Here is a 23265-nt window from a genome sequence, read left to right as displayed (position 1 = left end):
ACTACTATTGAGTTTACTATAGAGTTCCTTGCATGTTTTAGATATTAATTGAAATAAAAAATTTTAAATATTTTCTTCCTTTACAAAGTTTGCACCTTCACTTTGTTTTGTTGTTTCCTCTGGTATGTAGTAACGTTAGTGTGATGTGATTTTGTCTTTTTCTTTGTTTTTGTTGCTTGAGCCATTGGGTCTTATTTTTTAATTTTCTAAGAAATTTTTTCTCTATTATTTTTATTTTTATTTATTTATTTTGGTTTTTGGGCCACACCCAGTGATACTCAGCGGTTACTCCTGGTGTTGTGCTCAGAAATGGCTCCTGGCTCAAGGGACCATATGGGATGCTAGTGTCTATCTTAGGTCAGCCACTTGCAATTCAAATGCCCACTCTGGCCCCATCTCTATGTTATTCTTTTTTTTTTTTTTGTATAATTTTTTGGTTTTATTTTTAAGATTATAGTTTTTATATTTTTAATGAAATGCTATTAAGAAAGTTTGGTTTTCATAGGATACTTCTAGAAAAAGAATATTTACTCATACATTGTCTTTTTTAATATCATAATAATTTTTATTTTCACTAAAGTGGATTACATATCTTTCACAATAATATTTTAGGTACATATTAACATTGAATCAGGGGAATTCCCACCACCAAAGTTGTCCTCCCTTCAGCCTCGTTCCCAGCATGCATCCCATATCCCCTCCTTTACTCCCAGGGCTGCTAGTATAAGTGGTCCCTCTGTGTCTAGCTTATTGTAGATTGGGTATCGATTCTGTTGTCATTAGCTTTATATTTGGTGTTTAAGTCTGGTCATTTTGATTACTACTTAGTGATCATACAACTGTTTGGTTTTGGTACCCTCCAATATTCCCCCCTCAATTTGAGAGGCAGATCAAGATGGTTCAAGTTGGGGCCGGGCGGTGGCGCTAAAGGTAAGGTGCCTGCCTTGCCTGTGCTAACCTTGGACGGACCGCGGTTCGATCCCCCGGTGTCCCATATGGTCCCCCAAGCCAGGAGCAACTTCTGAGCACATAGCCAGGAGTAACCCCTGAGCGTTACTGGGTGTGGCCCAAAAACCAAAAAAAAAAAAAAAAGATGGTTCAAGTTATGTGGTTCTGTTTGAAGAAAAGAAAAATAAAATAAAATGGGGTAAAAATCAAACAAGTACAAATGGGCGGAGTAGAGGCTCTAAACATCAATTTGAGAGAAAAAAGGGAAAAAGAAAGAGAAACACACAACAATACAAAAAGAAAAATCAAACAAAAAATTCAAAAAGCACTACAGCAATAAAGACAAGCACAACACAATAACCACAGTCCTGAAATAAAAACAAAACAGAGCACAAAAAATGAAAACAACAACAATAGCAAGACCAAAAACATTATTTTGTGCTGCTTCTTTTTTTTCCTGCATAGGCACAGTAACTATTGGAAAAATTAGAAAGGGAATTCCCTTGGCCTAAGAGATACAGGGTTTCTCTGCCCTTGAAGTATACTGTCCTGGGAATAACTACAGACTCCATATATGTTCATTTTCTCTAAGATTCATTTCCATAGGTCCTTTTGTGGCATATGGAAAATTTCTGCTCCATCAATCGTGGATGACAAAATAAGACCCCTGTATCTAGAGATCTATCATTTATATAGTTTCAGGTCCTATGAGTAACCTTAGAATAACCTTATGAGTTACTTATGAGTAACCTTAATCCATTTTTTCATTGAGTTTTGTATATTATGTAAAGTATGGGAGCATTTCATCCTTTCTCTTATGGATATCAAGTTTTCCAGTATATTGAAGATTCCATACTTTTCTCACTGTGTATCCTTGGCACCCATCTTGAAGATTAGTAGAATTTACATATGTGGATTCATTTCTAGGCTCTATATTCTTTTGTTATGTCTGGTTTTATGTCACTGTTATATTATTTTTTATAATCTAATCTTATAATGTAGTTTTGTAACATAATTTGAAATCAGAAAGTATGATGCCTGCACTTTTGTACTTTTTGGTGGGTCACACCCCATAGCACTCAGGGGTTACTCCTGGCTCTGCACTCAGAATTTGCTCCTGGCTTGGGGGATTATATGGGATGCTGGGAATATAACTTGTTTCTGTCCTGGGTCAGCTACATGCAAAGCAAATGCCCTACCTTTGTGCTACCACTCTGGCCCAACTTTGTTCTTGCTCAGAATGTTTTAATTCTTTGAACTATTTCATGGTTCCATATGAATTTAATATTTTCCTATTTGTGAAAATTAGAATTTTATAGATACTTTATTAATTTGAACACTTTAGCAATGTTCCCAGTTACCAGTTATGAAACAATATTTTCTTTTACTATTATTCTTTTTAATGGTATTCTAAATGGTTTTTAGGGTTTATTTTAGGTTTATTTTAGTTCATTGTAGTGTAAAGAATTGGAACTTATTGTTATGTGCTGGTTTTGTGTCTGAAAATTTTCTGATTTTAAATTAATTCAAATTTTTTCTTGGAGTCTTTATGGTTTTCTACAGATACATCATGTCATTTGAAATGACCATTTACTCTTTTCTTTCTAACTTAAATATTCTTTTATTTATTTTTCTTGTCTAAGTGCTTTGACTAGGACTTCCAGCCCTATGAATAGAAGTGAGAAGAGTGGGCATCATTTTTTTATTCCTAAACTTATTAGTTGAGCAGCTAAAAATGTTAGCATCAAACTGTTGAGTGTAATTTAATTGAAGAATTGGCATACATAGCCTTGACTAGGTTAAAATAAATTCCTTCAATATATAATTTGTTGATTTTATCACAAAGGAATGCTAAATTTATTCAAATTCTTTATTTCTATTGAGATGACAAGAAAATGAATTTCTTAATGAAATCAACAGAAAAAGTTATTAGTCTTCTCACTTGGATCATTGACCTACTAGTGTAGTTCAATGGTTCATTGAGCTATTGAGTTGTCCAGTAGTTTTCAAAGTATGATTCCTGGATGAGAAACGTCAACAAGGATCCTTTACTGATACCAAAATTTTGTTACTGATTGATTCTCATTATCAACTCTACTGAATCAAAGACTCTGGGATTAACAGCCTGTCTTATTTAGTGCAGCTGCAAAATGAGTATAATTGATACTTAATTCATTATAAGAACGTATTTATCAAGCCTTTCCTATGCTGTAGGTCATTGCATAGAGCCAAGGATACAACAGGGAACAAGAATAATGAGAAATTTCATCTTAGAGAACTTCCTTTTTGAAGGGAGAATACAGAAATAAATGCATTAGTGTAAAGGTATAAAATAGGTGAGGGAATGTGGCATATGGTAATAGAATCTGGGTTTGGCTTTGAGATGTTTTCTGGAGGAGGCTTATAGCACATAAGTCATAAGGAAGAGTCAAGAGCTAGATACTGACGGTGGACATAGTTGTGGTGAGATGAGAATAGGTCAAGTTTAAAGCAAAGTTTGAAATAGTAGAAGGTAAACTACTTCCAGAGAGACAGACATGTTATAAGATTCCATGTTTTTAATCTATTATATGATCTGGCAGGAGTTCCCAGAGGCCAAATCATATTAAGTCCCATAAGCCAAAAAAGAAGAAAATAGAGGATTTTATTCGAGTGTAAAGGAGGTCAAGATTGATGATATTAAATTTTATTTTAAAAATATCACTCTCGTTTTGATCTAGAAACAAGATTATAGAATGGCAAAATAAGCTATACCAGGTTCAGAAGTAGCACAGTGGTTCCATGGTACAGCCCAGTTTTGGTTCCTGGCACTACAAGGACCCCTGAGCATTTCTAGGGGTACTCCGAGAGACCCCTAAGTACCTCTGGGTGTGATACTGGAAGCCTCAGAACTGCCTGAGTGACCCAGGTATCCCCCAATTCCCCAAATTCCAAGCAGCAGATCATCTTCTGGCCCCTGGATTGAATTCCTGACTTGAATGACTGAGAGAATCTGGTGAGACCCCTAGGCCTCTAACACCATTTAAGATGGCCCCTTCCCAAAATGATCCCAGATTATATTTAGGGCAGTGGCAATGATGATGAAGGGAAGTGACTACAGGAAAAGTTACTTGAGAAATAAATAGGAATTAATTATCAAACATGAAACAATGAAAATAAAAAACCAGATGAAAGGCCAAATAAACAATGTCAGAGTTGTGAAAGACTAATCTAACTAATCACATCTGGTTTGTGCACTGGTATTAACAGAAGAGATATAAGACAGAGAAGTGAAAGTATCCATGAATTCTGCTTCTTAGTGAAAAATATTACAAAGCCCAACTACATTTTGTTGTGCTAAAATGTTATTTTTCAATCAGATTCATAATGATCTTTACCAAGTCAGCTTGATAATCTGTCTTTTAATTAGAAGAATTATAAATTATAAAAATAAGATCATTTGAAAGTAAGTTTTAAGATAACTATCTTGTCTGTGCAAAATCAGAAAACATGTCACCCTTTGACCTGAGCAAAAGCCAAGATTGCTATATACAGATAACTGGTTGTTACAACCAGGACTCGACAGTACACATCCTGGGACCAACAACAACAACAGCAACGAAAAGCTCTAGCCTAGCTTTTGGTCTACGATCTGTTCAACAAACAAGATCTCCAACTTCAGAGGTCTGATTGAGACAACCACAACTGAACGGGTCTTCCGGAAACATAACGAAAGACTTTATCCCAGGCTCCATCCTAGGAGCAACATAATGACCAAGACCACCAATTACAGAAGATTGATTAAAATGACACTGAAGAAGCAGAACTCCTAGAACCACAAAGAAAGAGTCTATCATAAGCTCCATTCCTTGAGCTGCACAGTCACCAATATCTCTAGATACAGAGGTCTGATTTTACCATCCAAGACGAAGCAGTAGTCTTCCATACACCACAAAAGCACCGAGGGGAGAGAAAATGATCATGCAAGGAGTCTACAGTTAATCCCATGACAGTATACTTCAGGGATGGAGAAACCTTGTAACTCCTAGGCCAAGGGAATTACCTCTATAATATCCCCAATACTTAATGTGCCTATGCAGGGGGAAAACAAAACAAAACAAAAAAAACACAAAATAATCATCTTCCCACACATTTATTTATTGATTGATCGATTTTTTTGACGTCTTTATTTTGGTGTAGATATTGAAGTTGATATCTCCAATTTTATTTTATTTCATTTCATTTCATTTCATTTTATCTTATCTTTCTCTTTCTTTTTGCACCCCGGCATGATTTGATTTCAGAACCAAGACTATTGTGTGGTGCTTGTCTTTATTGCTGTAGTGCTCACTGGATATTTAATTTGATATTTCTTTCTGTATTGTGGTGTTTCAATTACCTTTTTTATGTCCTCTCTCAAACTAAGGTTGAAAGCCTCTAGAAGGTCTCCGCCCATTTTCAAAGTATTTGACTTCATTTTTTAATTTATTTTTTAATTTTTCTTATTTTGTACCCCATTCTATTGCTTTTCTTTCCTTCAAACAACCACATAAGTCGATTTATCTAGCTCCACCTCTTAAAGAGGGAGGTACCAGGACCAAACAGATATATGACCACTAATAGTAAGCTAGACAAAAAGGGGTCCACCTACTCTAGCAACCTGGGGGGTGATGGAGGGGTATGTGGGTTGCAGAAAGGGAACTGGGATGGGGGGAGGACAAATTTGATGATGGGTATTCCCCTTATTCAATGTTAATATGTACCTAAAATACTACTGTGAAAGATATGTAAGCCATTATGATCACAATAAAACTTTAAAAAAAAAGATAACTATCTTGTCTGTGCTGACCCTGTTGGCCAGCAAGGGTCAAATTCCATCTCCTCAATGTATTCTGGTGTTCAGGGAACTGGGACATTTTCCTCCAGCTGATGACCAGAAAAGAATGGGTTTCAGGCTGATGACCAGAGACAATTTATTCCCTTTTATCAAGCTTATATAGGGCAAGAGAGCTGGGATAATTGCAAGGCTATAGCAGAAGAATAGCCTGGGAGTAGATGAGGCACCAGCTAGAAAATAAGCCTGAACAACAATAGAGTTTAGGAATGGCCCTAGAGCAACTCAGTTTTAAATAGGAATTATATCCTTTAACCCAAGCTAACTCTGAGGGAGGAGGGACATCCTGAAATCAAGCCCAAATAATCATGGGGGTTGGTGCCCCTCTTTGCTATCCTTCCTCAAGTGGTGGTGTTTCTAAAGCTTTTAATCTCAAGGAGAATCCCCAGAACAATTGCTCTATGGGTTCTTTTGGAACTAATAGCTCTACAGAGGTTCATCTACCAGGCAGTTCAGGAACAGCATCACAGCGGGCTAACCTACAGCTATTATTTCAAATTTCATTAACTAGCAGTAGGATTTGAACAAACTTCCCAAAACCCATATTTTGGTTTCTAAATTTGATGGTACTATTTTTATGTTAATAATAAGCATAGCCCTGATATTTATCTGGACAATAGGGTGAATTAATACTTCCTTGGTTACCTTGCTTTCCACCAGGATAGAAAGTAACATTTTATTAACTTTTAAAGACTCCAGCTAGAGTCTTTTTCTGAGTTCTAGCCATATCAGTGACATGGAAAGGCTCTACATATTTCCAGACAGAGTACTTTGTCTCTGCGAATCCCTTTCTGTATCTGGAAAAACATACTTTTCAAGAACTAGCATGCTGAGGCATGTATGTCACCCCTAGCTTCCACTCCTTTCCACTGCCTCCTTTCCCTCCACAGAGGATGCCCAGCCTCAGTACATATGGCATCAGTACCACAGTGCCATAGCAGGGACAGAAAATCTCCACTCACCCTTCTATCCTCCAGGGTACAATTGGTTTTGTAAGTGCTTGAATTTCTTCATCATAAAGAAAATCTATCTCTTTGGGGAAGAATGATATGAATAACATGCCAGCATTAGTACTGGTTTTTGCTTCTTCCTGCACATACACTCAAAATATTTCCATGTATTCTTTTCTAACCTTCAGAAAAGGATTGGGATTTTTTTTTTCAGGTAGAGTGGGTTATTTTCCCTAACAAAGGCTTATGTTGAGCATATGTGGGAACCTGACACTTGTGCTCAGGTTGGTATCTTGCTTAATGATTCATAATGAAAAGTAGTTACAACTGAAATGGTAGTGGTGATTTTTAGGATAGAAACATACTTTTATTTTTTTTTTGGAGGAGGAGATTTTTGGAGAATTGATGAGGGAAAGGATAGAGAGGAACTAATGTCCCTTAAGACATGAGGTAGTGTCAATAGCTACACAGTGGAGTACAGGAAGACTTAAACACATAGAATATAGGTAAAATGGACTACAATTTTAAAAATTGGATATGAAGAGTGATAAGAGAGAAATAAACTTAGGATGACTCTTAACTAAGGCCACGGAGTTAAAAGGTTTTTAGGATTATCTGCTGGGAGGGAGAAATGGTGGGTGGAGGAGCAGGTGAACTACTGAGTTAATTGTAAGACTTTTAAATTTAAGATTCTGCATGAAAAAAAGAAATGAAGACGTTCAGTCTAGGAGGCAGATTTGACTATTATTGGTATGCTCTGGTGGTTCTCAGAGTAAGACCTAGACCAGTAGCATCAACAAACTACATTTACAAATTTGACTTGATAAGCATCTTGTCTAGTTTGAGAATTCATGACACTGCAACTCCCAGAATATTTTCTATTTTATTTCCTTGGAACTTCATATCAGTACCAGACCATTTCCCACTTCGTGTTTTGTTTCTTGATTTCAGGCCACACCAGGAAGTACTCAGTGTGCTCCAGGGATCACTCCTGGTGGTGCACGGGGACTATACATATACAATACCAGGAATTGAACTGGGGTGTGCTACATGAAGGCAAGCAGTGATGCCTGTACTATCTCCAACTCTTTCCACTTCTGAAAACAAAACAAAACAAAACACCACAAATATTCAGCTTTCTTGTAGTGCCTCATTCCTCTACAAAGATTTGCAGGAACATCATAGGAGAAGAAAACAAAAGTATAGCCACATTTTGACTATGTACCTAATTCTTCACCAAATGGTTAAACATAATAAAGTAGTGGTATATATGACTCTGTAACTTGTTCATTGTAGACACTAAATTCCTGATTGATACTATGGGTTAAATAGACATTTCTAGGATACTGTGATCATCTAAAATATCTTTATTTTCATATTCCAATGAGACTTTTAGAAAAGGTCTATGTATAAAATGTGAACTATCTATACAATGGAACAAAAGTTGATTTTCTACTTTTGGGATCGTAGCTTTGATAGTTTGTCTTCATGAAGTGTCATTTATATAACACTGACTCAGCCCTTCAACAGTAATTCCTTTTCATCTTTTATTTTAATCATATAATCATCAAAGTAGTAATCAAAATGTATCTTACTAGTACAGTTTGTTCTTCATAAAGGTCAGAATGACCAGATCTCATCTCAAATTTCTTTGCTGCTTAAACACAGCCAAATGTGGAAACTGTTCTATATTAAGCACAGAATTCACTTAGAATAATAAAACAAGGTTATGTATATGTATGCATATATTTATATACATAAATATGTATATTTACTTATATATAAATGTTTATAAATACAGTATTTATTAGGAATGTTTATGTTTTTATATATGTGTAAACACACATATATAGATATAACTGGCAATTTGGGCTCGACTCAATGGCAGTTTTCTTTTGTGGGTCTCAGCTGGACTGGCTCATATCTTTGGTCAACTTGTGGATCATCTAGGAATGGTTGGCTTATGAGAACTATCTAGTCTTCCTGGCAAGACGAGTACCACACCATTCATTCGTTTCTGGTCATTCAGTTTCAGGATGACTAGAGTAAGCTCATGTTAGGAGTAGCAGTGTCACATAAGAAAGTCAGATTCCAAGTGTTTTAGTCTGTGTCTTTGTTCTTGGGGTTTTCATTAAGGTCCTATTGATCAATTTAAGTCAGTGAATGGAGTTCTAGCTTTTTGATGGGAGTATCGTCAGAATGACATTACAAGGCTTAAAAAATAAGCTAAAGAACATGTGTCTATTTTTACTTTCTACCTCATCCTTTATATTGGATCTTGAAATGAAATAATTGATTAAAATTTAAATTTATAATGAACTTATAATGAATTAAAGTTTTATAATGAAGGAGGTGTAGTTTCAAAGCTGTTTATTATTTTGCTCTTCTATTCTATATGTCTTATTAATAGTAAAATATTTAATGTATTATAGTTGAGTTTTATTTTTCAGATTTTGTTCTCATCAGAAGGTGCTCTGAGCTTTTCCTGGCTTTGCAAGGTTTTACTGTCTGCAGTATCTCCTGGCTCAGAAATCACTCCTGGCAGGGCTTGATGGACTAAATTCAGTACCAGGATTGAACCTGGGTTCAACAAATTCAAAGCAAGGGCCTTATTCACTCTACTATCTTTCAGTCCCTACTTGAACTACTAATCATTTCCATGCTCAGAGTTTTGACATTTGTCACAGTGTTACTGTTTTTATCTTGTACTTGCCAAATTTACATAATTTTCCTTTAATCTCATAATGGAGTTTTGGAAGAACTTTTCCCCTTTTTTTTTTTTTTTTTTGAGCCACACCTCTTTGATGCTCAGGGGTTACTTCTGGCTAAATGCTCAGAAATTGCCCCTGGCTTGGGGGGACCATATGGGACGCCGGAGGATCGAACTGCGGTTCTTCATTGGCTAGTGCTTGCAAGGCAGACACCTGACACCTTACCTCTAGCACCACCTCTCCGGCCCCAACTTTTTCTTTTTTTATTTTGATTTATTATTCATTTACAATGTAAAGAAGTGTAACTTAATAATACTTCAGATGTGTATTGAATTCATGACACCACCATACCACCCAAGTTTGTTGTTCTCATGCCATCAAAAAGATTACCCTTCCTCCAGTTTTCTCCTATTTTAACTGGTAATCATCGCAGATTTTACCAAGTCTAGTTTTTTGTCTTTTCAATTCTTTGCAAACTGTTTTTTTCATCTAAATAAACCATCCTAATTACCTTTCATTTCATTATTTCACTTAGCATAATCAATTAAACTTTGATTCATTTTGTTCCAAATGCATACTTAACATACCCTTTAATTGGCAGAATAATAGTCCACTGATTAAAACAGGCATATGTATGTGGGATATTATCTTTGTCTAGTCTTCTTTCAGTTGAAATTTAAGTCAATTACATGTTTTTGCTATTTGATACTAATACTTGGAGATGGAGTGCAAATATCTTTGTATTAGTGTTTTCATGTCTTTAGACATATACCAATATGTAGCATTGCTGAACTATATATATAAATATATACGTATATATATAATTTTCCCATTTTTAAAAAGAATCTCTATAACACTTTGCATTGAGTCTATACTAATTTACATTTCCACCAATGATATAAAAAACTTAGTTTCCTTTTTTTCTGTATGTTTGCTCTTGTTTATGCTCTTTTTGGTATAAAGCACTCTCACTGATGTGATGTATATCTCTTTGTTATTTTGATTTGACTTCCCTTTTGATAACTGAACAGCATATGAATGTCTTCTTTGGGTCTTCTATTTAAGCTTTTATTTATTTTTAGTAGGTTTCAATTTTTAACAGATATGTTAGTTTATATAGTTTGGATATTAACCCTCAATCAGAATATTATATAGAAATCAATTTAGTGAAGAGGTCATTAGAAAAATTATCATTAACAAGGTGATTTTTTGCCTCAATAGTTGAATTATTGAATATTAAATGAAAAACCAAGTTTTCAGATACTACTCTAGTTTTTCTCCTTGATTATTTTAATTACCTCCTCCTTCCACATGATGTCTCTTTTAGACAAAGTGAGAGAGCTTGAATGAGACTTGGAACAAAACCTATTTATCTAAAATACCCTCATTTTACTCCCTAAGACATAGGTCTCGAAAACTCTCTTGAAAACTACCCAGTTCAAGCCACACAGATATTTAAGTAACAACTGACCTTCCGCAGGACCTCTTATTCCCAGATTTATACCTTTGTGCCACTGTTTACTTGCCAGTGTCCGTAGTATTTTCTTAAACTGAACAGCCAAGAGCTTGGTTCCTGGCTTTTGTTTCAGGCTGCACTCACTTGGATTTTCTAAGATAAGCAATAATGGCATTTTCATTTCTCCTTTCCAGAATTTTCACTATCCTTGTTCTCCAACTTATGCTACCAGATTTTAGTTTCTTCTCACACAGAGTTGAGTTGCTGCCATTGGGGGAATTCTAGTCAGTTTGCAGATTTCAGCTAGATAGTGGTCCCATGTCCTGATAATTAGATGTCAAGTGTGCATATAGCACAATTCCAGATTTATAAAAAGCATGGTAATGAATTAAGAAGTAGATCCCTTGCTTAGAAAACTTGTCAAGTAGTTACGTAAGTTATTTTTTTTTATCAGATTTTAAGGAAAGTAATAATTTATTTAAAGTAAGTGAGTTGCCAGGCAGTAACCAATCTATATAACAATACATAAGTTTTGTTGAAATTGCTTTTGGGGGGCAACATCCACTGGTGCTCAGGGCTCTGTACTCAGGGATCACACCTGGGAGGTTCAGAGAACCACATAGGGTGCCAAGGATCCAACCTTGAACTGGCCAAGTGCAAGGCAAGTGCCCTAACCATCCTACCTAATCTCTAGCTTCCTTCAATTTTTATCATAATAGCTTGATTTTTGCCCAGGTAGAGTTTGAATCAGACGACAGGTGATTACTAGCACCTTTTCAAGCATCCTTTAAGTATAGGCATCTTAGCTCTTAACAAATCTTTGCCTGTCCCAATGATGTTTTCAGGAAGCTTATCGCGAGGAGCAGCTTATTAACAGACTGATGCGGCAGTCCCAGCAGGAGCGTAGAATTGCGGTGCAGCTCATGCATGTTCGGCATGAAAAGGAAATTTTATGGCAGAACAGAATTTTCAGAGAAAAACAATATGAGGAACGACGGCTTAAAGATTTCCAGGATGCTCTGGATCGAGAAGCGGTAAGCATCTCTCTTAAAATCTTTCTAAATTGACTCTTGATCTTTTCTCCAAGTCAGGGGTAACAGATCTGTGGTTGTAAGCCACTTACACCGTATTTTCCAGTGTATAAAACGAATGGGCATATAAGACAACCCCTAATTTTGCAGTTAAAACATAGGTTTAGTCCTATATTCGCTGTATGAGACAGAGCGTTCCTGTGCTGCAGCTGTATGTACCACAGTGAGCCAATCACAACAAGCAAAGGCTCAAAGGTTATACTGTAATAGACTTCCTCTCTGCCCCTGGCCAATCTGAGCAGGCTTTTTACAATGTAGATTCGGGTCCAGAACATTGTCTAATTTGCATGCATCAAAAGCCTGCTTGGATTAGCTGAGTTAGAGAGGCGGTCCGAGCAGCCTTGCAGTGATTGGTGCAGGATCGAGTAGGAAAATTTGTTGTGTGGCAATATTCAGACAATTTTCGTTTAGCGGCATATTGAAACATTTTTCGGGATACACTCGGCATATAAGACAACCCCCGATTTTCTGTTTACCTTTTTTTGTTTCAAAAGTCATCTTATAGGCCAGAAAATACGGTACTTAGATTATTTTCTTTTTTTCTTTTTCTTTTTTTTTTTCCTTTTTGGTTTTTGGGCCACACCTGGTGGTGCTCAGGTGTTACTCCTGGCTCTTTGTGCAGAAACTGTTCCTGGCAGGCTTGGGGACCATATGGGATGCTGAGGATTGAACCCAGGTCTATCCCGGGTGGGCCCACGTGCAAGGCAAATGCCCTATGGCTGTGCTATAACTCAGGCCCCTAATCAAGTTAATTTCATTGGCTCTATTTTTTTAACCTGTTTTATCTGATCCTTTTTTTTCAGGGGAGGACTGGTGTTTGGGTTTTAATCTGACTGCTCAAAGCTAACTCCTGGCTCTATCCTAAACAGTGATTCTGGGGACTTTATGTGATGCTAGGGTACCCTTGGGTCAGCTGCTTGCATTGTTTTATCTCTCCAGTCCTCATTTCTCTGCTATTTGATCTACTACAAACTAAACTGGTGTAATTACAGTCTATTTACTTACTACATTTTATCTCTTTACTCTTGATTTTTGTGAATAACTATTTAATGCTCATCATCATATAAGCCCAGGTGTTTCTGGTCATTTTGCTGATCTGGAACTCATTTTCCTGTATATTCCTTAGGATATATGTTCATGGGAACAATAATCCATAGTTCTTGTGTATTTGTCACAGTCTTTCGTTTTGCACTTGTCAGTTTTGCTATACTTAGCATCATTGGTTCACTTTTTTTCTTGAGTATGTAAATTTTATTGTTTTAAAGTATAAATTATTGATAATAATCTAGTTTTAATTCCTTTAAGTCATTGCTCATTGTTTTTTCTATATGCATAAGGAAATTTATTTTTTAACTCTACTAAATTTATTAGTTTAATTTATGCTATTTATTTACATGAATATTCTCAGGAAGGGTGAGCACCTCCAAACTACCCCCCTTTTAACAATATATATTTGATCTTTAATAAACAATTTCTTAATTTATGATTAAAAAGCCAAGATTTCTTGGGTCCATATTTTGTACTGATCCTTTCTCATTAATATAGTGCCATTTATCTGTGGTCCTCAGATTTATTGTATTTGAAAATGATATATACAAACACACCACCCAAAGATCTTGCTGAAAGATTTGCTATTGGCCATAATGATATTATTCTGTCTGTGCTATTTTATAGCTCTGAAAATTAAAATGTACAAGTATTTAAAACATAGTATATACATGTATATATTAATCCAGTAGCCAAATAGATTTATCTATGAGTTATATGGGTCATTTCTTATTTATTAGTGAGTGTATTTTAAATTTATTCAATCCATTAGTCTAGATTTAATTAAAGACATAAAAATTAACGAATTTTAGGTAACCTATCTCCACTGTAATAAAATACACATGCAATCTAGGTAGAAGAGAAAATCTAACAGAAAATAAGAAGCCAATGCTTTACTAGTTTCTTGATTTCTACTGTAATAATCCACGAAAATAAAAAAAATGTTGCTAAAATTATTCATTTTAGAAATGTCACTTGGAAAGCAGCATATTCCAGAGTTAAGAAAAGGGTACTTAGCCTAAATGTGAAGGCCAGGGAAACATACCCCATGAATCTGAGCTCTTCAAGTGTCTTTCAGAAGATGAATTGTCAGGATAATTTTCATTTCTCTTTTTTGATCAGGTAAATTGAGTGGCATTTGTTTACATTAAGTTTTGTGCTTAGGTTGAGAGATAGTATATCAGGTAGGGCTTTTGCCTTGAACATGCCATCCCTGGGACGCCATAAGGTCTGCCAAGCCTGCCAGGATGCCTTGCTATTCTTGGAAGCCCATATGATCCCCTGAGCACCTCCAGCCATGATTTTTGAGTGCAGAGCCAAGTATAGCCTATGAGAATTGCCAGGTGTGGCCAAAAATACAATCAAACAAAACCTCCTAAAGTGTTGTGTTAAACTAATTTTTCTAAGCGCATTTGAGAAAGTAATAATTTTTTCACAAATCAAGATAAGTGACTTGTAAAAAAAAGCATTAATGACGGGTCTGATCTTGCTGTGCATTGCTTCTTATCTGGAATTAAACTGATTTCAGAAAATTGAATCACTCAGACCTGTTACAATCTCAGAGACCACACTTTTGAGTTCCTAAACCTGAAAAAAAATTACACCCCTTTCATCTCACATGGTTGATTACCCGTTCCTGAAGCTTCAGAATCTGCTTCCTTGCCACTCCTCATGCATAATTTCACAGTTGCCTCCAGAAATGTTGAAGGTACCACCCACCTTTTCTAACAGTCCTGCCTGGAACATGAGTATGAACCATAAAATGTTGAATCAAAGTTTTTAAATTAATTAATACAAATGTTGTCGCTTTCTCCTTTAAGTTAAAGGAAATTAGCTTATAAAGTAGATTTTTGTTTCAGTATTTCAGAATAAAAGCAGCAATATTTTACTGCTTCATTTTACAAAGGACAAATTTTCAGAAATAATTATTTTTAGGTTTTTTTATTCTCATTGTTTAGATGTTTGTAGTGTGAGACTTCTAGTAGTACTCTTAAATATGTTAATATTTTAAAGTTTGATAAAATTCATTATTAACATTAATTATGTTGACTTCTACTATATAGGCACTGTGGAAAACTCATGTTTCTCCTACATCTTGGGCCAGTTTTTCTAGGCCATCTTTAAAGGCTTATTGTCATGTAAAAAGTATTCAATTTTTGAGTTCCTTATGCTTAATCCTAGGCCTCTTTTCTTCTCTATGTTGTTTCTCTTATGTAATGTCTCATTTCCAACCATAGAGGTAAAATTTGTGCAATTAACAAATAATGAATTCGTGTGTCTCATGTCCTCTGAGACATAGAATCTATGACCAATTGTTTTCTGAGTGTGTGTGTGTGTGTTTGTGTTGTTTGGTTTTGTTTTGCTTGGGGTTTGTACCTCGCAATGCTCAGGGTATACTTCTAATTGCACTCAGGGTTAACTCCTGGATGGCTCCAGGAACTATTTGTTCTTTCAGCCACATGCAAGGCAAACACACTACACTCTGTACTATCATGTCCACCTGGGTCAATCTCCTCTTATGATTCTCATAAGGAATCATTTAAAAAATTAAAAAACAAAAACAAAACATTAAGAATCTTGGAAATACTCCCAGGTCAACTTGTTAAAACCCAATATGTGATCCTTCTCACCCAGTCTCTCAACAAATCTTCACCTCTCAAAAAGTAGCATCCCATGAATTCAACTAGGTACATTACAAAATACGCAGACCCACTGAAGTTCTGTTTCACTGTTTCACTTTCAAAACCCCTTGCCTCAAGCACCATGAAGTACTGCTGTGTTCATTTACAAACTGCCTCTTCAGCCTCTTCAATTTATCTATGTTCGTCTGTGTCTACACCAACCCTTTCAATCTAGTGCTGTTGCACTGGCTGCTTTCATCCACTCCTAGTAGATGTAAACTGACAACTACAATCGGGGTACATGAGTACCAAAGTGTCTTTTTTTCCCTTTAAACCATCCAAAGCTATACTCCAATGTTCACCCAGATAGATAGTGACCTGACTCACAAGGCCCAGTAACCAAGGAAACACTCCCTCTCTCACTTCTCCATGTGCCTCTCCAGAGACCTGTGTACTTGATCTTTCTTGTATAGATAAGGCCTTTGCTCTGTACTACATAGCCCATTTCCCAAGTGATGTTGACCATGTGTATCAATTATGTATTTGGATATTTATTTGATGATAATTATTTGGATGATTCTTTGATTCTTTATAGGTCACGGCCTATAATCACCAAGGAGGCAGGAGCCTTGCTTGTTTTATGCATTCGTGGTTGCCCAGAACCTTTTCCAATGCCTGATACTTTTAGACATATGATAGGGCTTGGGAGGGAAAGAGGGAAAAAGAATATTGTAATTAATTTCTTTGCCATAGTTTTTATTTGGGCTTGTTCTTAGATTAAAAATGTTCATCTCTTCCATTTAAAGCAACTGGATATCTATTGAATAATTAGGTAGTTGCTGATCCCAAATTCCTTTGTTAACGAAATTCCTTTGTTAATTTTTTTAAATAATAATGAAATAAAGTACTTAACTTTTGAGCATTTGCTTTGTGTCAAGTATTAAGATATGTTCATTACATGTTATGTATACTGGTAACATTAAGCTAAAGTAGATACTGTTCTAATCTACATTTTACATGCAAGGCAAATGAAGCTTCAAAAGCGCAGGGTCAGAGAGGGCTGGAGAACAATCAATTCTAGGAGTCTCCGAGGGTCCAGTCTCAGAATGACTGAGATTTGCTACCTCCCACAGACTTCCTTTTTCTGTTTTTTTTTTTTTTTTTTTTTTTTTTTTCTCATTTAGGGCTCTAACCCAGTTTACTGTGATGCAACAGGAAATTGTGGTGGGTTCAGCACAGAGGATGGGGTCTGAGGGGGGAGGTTGAAGGCTAGAAAGGAGGAGGAAAGGCAGACTGGGGGAGGGGATGGAGACAGGTCATGGTGCGCATAGGTTTTAAGTTCTCTATGTCTTTTAGAAATTCTATGCTGTTTCCTGAATAATTTTAGTTCCAATTTCCTAGACACCCACATGGATTTTATAGGCAAGAAATAAGAGATAGACTTAGGACCTATTATAGTCATAGGCCTTTATATAAATTCCTTCTGTTCGTTTTTTATCTACGTATTTCTGCCTATACTATTCTTTCCTCTAAACTTCATACTTCATGAGGTGGGTTGTACATTCATGCAAATTCCTGAGCCTGCCAAAAATACAGAATGGTCCTTAGTGGTGACCTAAATTGGTTTCTTTTCCAACAAAAATAAAACATGCAGAATAGAACAATAATATCTAACCAAATAAATCTTTTAAAGTAATATCTTGTCACACATTTAGTCCTTTGTGAATAATATCATAATAAAAGTATTTGCTATGAAAATATGGTTCAATAGTTCAATAATTGATAAGGCATATCAACATCTTTTTTCTTTCTAATGAAAAAGTGAAGGCATAGAGATTTTCCCATTGCCTAAGATCTAGCTAGACCTTGAATTCTATGCACAAACTGAGCTTTTCTTAGGAACAAGATTACCTTCTTTGGATATTTCACTGAATTATGTTACAGGAGGCAAATCTGTTATCTAGATCCTGTTAGCACATGACAGGATTTCTCAAGTTACTTTTATAAAATTTAAAAAGCAATAATCTCTCATTGAACTCTCAGTAGGTAGGCATTTCTCTCACTTGGCTGGGTTAGGTATGACCTTTGAATGTAGAAAAGATTTTATAAGCAAAATCATGGTGCAAACCAAACAACAGATGAGGATAAACTAAGCATCCCATTTATTCTGCAAAAATAGAAATATTCCAATGGTGGGATTTTTTTCAACACCTAAGATGCAATATATAATTAATTCACATTAAAGTTTCCATGGTTAGGTAGTTTTTTTCTATACTGTATTTTGGTGATAAAATAAGATAGAGGTGGAATATTTCTAATAATTGTCTCAGCTTTATATTCTGTACTTAATATATTCAAGATAAAGTGCTTATACATGTTTAATTTTCCTCTTGCTTAAAAAAACTTTTTAAAATTTTGAGATGTTTTGGCTATTAGAATAGTGGCTTTATTTTTACTTCAATTATCACCCAATTATAGTTATTTAAAAATGTTTTTGTCTTCTTAGGCTTTGGCAAAACAAGCCAAGATGAATTCTGAAGAACAAGCCCTGAGAGAGAAAGAAGTTCATGATCAGATTGCAGTGGAAAGAGCTCAAGCTCGTTATGAAAAACATTATGCATTGTGTGCTGAAATTTTGAACCAAATACTTGATTTGTCTACTAAAATAGCAGATTATCGAATGTTGACAAACAAGTAAGCATTGTTTCTAAAATTAATATTGTATAAGAGCTCCAGGGAATTAGGATAAGATTATAGATACTAGATATATGATTGTTGATAAGAAAAATAAACAAGTTGAAAATAGAGAAATAAAATTTTTATATCTTTAAAGACTTAAATAATAACCTAAGAAATGGATTTCTGGCTACCTTGTTTAGGACTTACCTCATATATATAATATATATATGTATATTTGGATACAAAGTTTATATATATAAAATTCATACATACATAAACTTGGTATCCAAATTCTCTGCTATTGATAAGGAAAACTATAATCACTTATTTAAACAGGAGCTTCCTAGAGGGATGGCACCATTTAATGATTAATTTGCTCATAATTAAATTTATTAATTAAATGCAAATTTGCTAATTTAAATCTATGTGTTAACTAGATTTAATATTAAATAGATTTAATGATTAGCAAATGCAAATTAGGATTGACAAATTAGAAATGCAATCATACAAAAATTGAGAGTATTCTATCATCTTGTACCTAATACTTTTTCCATAGTTCCTACACATTGCCATGTTTCTGATATACTGCCATATAAAGAATTAGTAAGTGAAATAATTTAAGGATGAGCATATTTTTGAAATAAAGTGAACAAGGTACAAGGTTTTAAGAAAAAATTCTAAAAAAAATTAAGAAAACTAAGGAACAAATATTTTAAATTACATTTTAATGTAATGCATTTTTTGTTTATGTTTTAGAAATAGAAATACTTATTGGGAAGTAGATTAAAAAATTAAAAAAAAACTCCCCAGCTGGGAGGAAATATAGTTTAGGACTGAGTTATATAATACATATTTGAAGTTCAAAAATTATGAGGATAAAATTATTCTTTTTTTAAATTTATTTATTTAAGCCTCAGGGTTACAAAATTGTTTATTGTTGGGTTTCAGTCAGACAATGTACATCATCCTTCACAAGTGCACCCTTTCAGGTTCTGATGTCTCCTGTTTCCCTCCCTATTTCTATGGTAGGCAGTTTGCCTTTCTCTCTTTTTCTCTCTCTCCTCTTTTCTTTTTGATACTGTGGTTTGCACTGTTAATAGAGGGGTGCCTTGCCTGTTAGTTTCTCTACTTTCAGTGCTGAGTTCTTGTGCAGAGCAATCTATTTTAACTACCATTGTCCTAGTAGAACTTTCTCTACTCTAGTTACACTTCTCTTACTCTTGTCTATTTATAAGAAGCTAAACCTTTAAAGTGTTAGAATAAACAAGTGAAAAAATTATGATAAAAAATAAATAAAATTCCAGAGGATAGTAGTAGGAGTCAAAGGTTAAAAATGGGGGCTGGAAGGGCCGGAGAGATAGTACACCCAGGACCGATGTTGATACGAATCCCAGAATCCCATATGGTTCCCAGTGCCTGCCAGGAATTATTTCTGAGCACAAAGCCATGAGTAATCCCTGAGCACCGCCGGGTTTGACCCAAAAACAAAACAACAACAAATAGGGGCTGGTGAGATACTACAGCAGATATCGTGCCTGCCTTGTATGTGGCCAACCTGGGTTCTGTTTCTGGCATCCCATATGATTGCCCTAAGCACTGACAGGAGTAATTCTTGAGTTCAGAGCTAGAAGTAACCCCTGAGCATTTCCAAATGTGACCCCAAAACACCTTCCCCCCAAAAGGGGAAAATAAATTAGTAAAAATAGAATTAAAAAATAAAACAAAAGATCAAAGGTAGAATATAAAGCAACAGGAGCTGACTGTTCAAGCAACAGAAGTGCCTATAGAGAAAAAAATAGCTAGGAAGTTGAAAAAACTAGGAAGCTTTTGAAAAAGAATCACAGTTCTTATTGAAATACTACATAATAAAGATAGCCTTACTTCTCTCCAGCAAAGGTCAGAAGGATGTCCAGCCTATCGCCTTTATGGGGCTGTAATGAGAACTCAATATACCCATGGGATGGTGCCTGAGAAGACAATAGAAAGCATAGATTTCCTCCACAGCTAGCACAAATTGGACACCTTCCTCTTCGCAGAGGTGTGTGTGAGGAGGAAGTCCTGCTTAGGGAGAGAAGATGCTCACAATGGCCCAGCAGCAGCAAGGTCATTTGTGGAGATCAGAGCAGAGGAAGTAGTATTGCTCTCTCCTCTCATGAATAGCAAGAATCACTTTCCTTGGAAAGGTAAAAAGGCTAAGTGGGACCTTCCATATAAATTTGTCAATAAAATAATACTGTCATTGATCTCCTTGGCTACATTGTTGGAAAAGCAGCTAAGGCAGATGCAAGATCCAGAGTCTTGCAACATAGTATGAAAAGGTATAAATTATAGTTTAACTACTGATCAACCACCCATACCAAAACCAAGAGGAACTGGAATCAAAAGTAGGAAGACAATATTGAAATGCCATAATGTGTTTGAGTTGTGCAGATCCCTTACAGAAATATGTTTTTGAATGCTACCTTAATTGGAATTAGGCATTGCAGATTCACTTTCTTTAGATGAGTATAGGGTGGGACCTTAAATAAATGTAGCTGATGATCAGATTCAGTGAAGAAGAGAAGCAGAAAGAGGCATATGGCATGATAACAGGAGGACAAAGCTCTGCAATTTCATATCAAGAGCACCACTGAGCCTCTTCACCCAGTCTTGGAATAGTCTGGGAGAAAGATTTGGTAAAGGATTCCTCAAATGTCAATTCTATTGGCTTTTGTTGAGAACATTTGTGGAGACAGTTTCAGTAGTACAGATAGGCTGGGAACCAAAGTAGTTAAGTGAGTGGTAATCAACTTTTCTACAGCCATCTGAGAGCCTTCTTTATAGTCCATATAGTCCACAATTTCTATGCCAAATAGATGCCTTAAAATTCAACTTACAGAGTCTAAGTTATACTAGGACATTCTAAATGTCTATATTTGATTTGATTATTGTAGTATTGCACAGAAGTATATAGTAATGTGTCCTCTATTACTATATAAATTGCATTCTAAAACGTAATATAGAGAACATGTAGGTTATATAAAAATGTTTTGAATGAAAAATCACATGAAATGTGTTTTCCCATTTTATTACTCTTGCAACTTGACTGCCTCCAAGTTTCTCATCAGACCCTACTATAAAAAACCTGAAAAATAGTGTTAGTTTACAAGGTATGAAGTGACAATAGATATCCACATATGGTTTTTTTCTGTTAAATATTATATGTACATGTAAACCAACTGTCTTTTTAAAAGGGACCTGGAAACTGATCACTCTCTATTGTGCTTAGAAAAACCCAGAGACCAGAGAATTTATGTTACTTCTTAAGGTAGCACAATCAATTTCTGTCACATCTGGTCATCAAAGAATCTAAGTTTTATGATGACATTCAATATTTTTAGATAGATCTGTTAATGCCCATGTTATAAAATTGCTAAACATTGGAAGATGGTTTTAAGATTCATTCAGACCAACTAAATTCCAACCATCTTTCTAGTTTTAAAAATATAAGAGCAAGATTGGAATCTCTGACTTCAGACAGCAGATACTGGAAGATTATTAATATAAACATAAAAAGGCTAAGGTCTAATGTATATTTTTGGGTTTCTTTTGGGGGGCCATTCTGGTGGTGCTCAGGGGTTACTGCTGCTGTGTGTTCAGAAATCACTCCTGGCAGGCTTGGGGACGATATGGGCTGCCAGGCATTGAACTTAGGTCAGTCCAGAGTCAACCGCATGCAAAGCAAACACTCTACCCACTGTACTATTGTTTCAGTCCCTCTAATGAATATTTTTATATTTTATGTATTACATATACTATTAATAATTATTTAAGTAATATCAGTTAATTATATTAAGTAATGTATATATTTACACTCATCAATGAATTATTGATTTATATTTTATAGTTTGATTCCAGCTAAGATGATGAATGATTGGAAGGAGCTATTCTTTAATGGAAAACCCATATACGAGCAAGCTTCTATTAACACTCTGCCAGCTAAAATCACTGGAGATCAACTAGTAGAACTAGAGAAAAGGGACTTATTGGACCAAAATGATTTTGATGACTATAAGGTATAATGATAGAGTCTAAAGAGAGCATGCAACTTAATAAATGTTTCTTGTCAACATTAATTTGTGATATTTAATTTTATTCGTATTTTTATAAAAAGTTTTTGTGCCTATATTTTCCCTTGGTTTATTGTGTATACTTGTTATGTATTTTTCTGTCCCCTCTTGTTATGTATTTTTAAATTGCATAACATAATTTTTGTCTTTTATTATCTGTTTCCAGGAATATTAAACAAAGTAGTCTGAAAATAACCCATCAAATTGCATTGATAGGGCAGAGAGATTTGGATATTTTTTTAATGCTCTAACATACTCATTTATGTTTTTTATTTGTTTGTTTTTGTTTTGGGGCCACACCCAATGACGCTCAGTGGTTACTCCTGGCTATGTTCTCAGAAATCACTCCTTGCTTGGGGGACCATATTTCCACCAGGGATGGAACTGCGATCTGTCCTGGGTCAGTCTCTTGCAAGGCAAATGCCTTACCACTGCACTATTGCTTCAGCCCCATTTATTTTTCTTTATGTAAACTGTCTACATTTAAAAGTACTTTTTTAAAAAGAATTTTTATTGTGACCAAAGTGAATTACAAATCTTTCACAGTAACAGTAATATTTAAGGTACATGGTGACAATATATCAGGGCCATTCCCACCACCAGTGTTGTCCTCCCTCTACCCCTATTCTCAGCATGCATCCCATATCTCCCTCTCTTGCTCCTCCATTCCCCAGTCTGCTAGTGTTAACTGCTTCTCTATATGTACGGCTTATTGTAGATTGGATATTGATTCTCTTGACATTGACTTTGGGTTAAGTGTTTGAGTCTGATCATTTATTA

At 35.3% G+C, this 23265-nt stretch overlaps 1 protein-coding gene across 1 annotated transcript in view; it reads left to right on the top strand.

Moving 5' to 3' along the window:
- The window catches only part of SPEF2 (sperm flagellar 2), a 191489-nt gene that overhangs the window by 19646 nt on the left and 148578 nt on the right, over nucleotides 1-23265 (top strand). Inside the window, 3 exon segments of the mRNA XM_049769039.1 lie at nucleotides 11784-11972; nucleotides 18204-18391; nucleotides 22263-22431. Of these exon segments, the coding sequence (XP_049624996.1) occupies nucleotides 11784-11972; nucleotides 18204-18391; nucleotides 22263-22431 (546 nt within the window).

This window comes from Suncus etruscus, chromosome 2, assembly GCF_024139225.1.
Source record: "Suncus etruscus isolate mSunEtr1 chromosome 2, mSunEtr1.pri.cur, whole genome shotgun sequence".
Lineage (NCBI taxonomy): Eukaryota > Metazoa > Chordata > Mammalia > Eulipotyphla > Soricidae > Suncus > Suncus etruscus.
The sequence above is the reverse complement of the archived record's forward strand: the minus strand, read 5'-3'. Positions and strand labels throughout refer to the sequence as shown.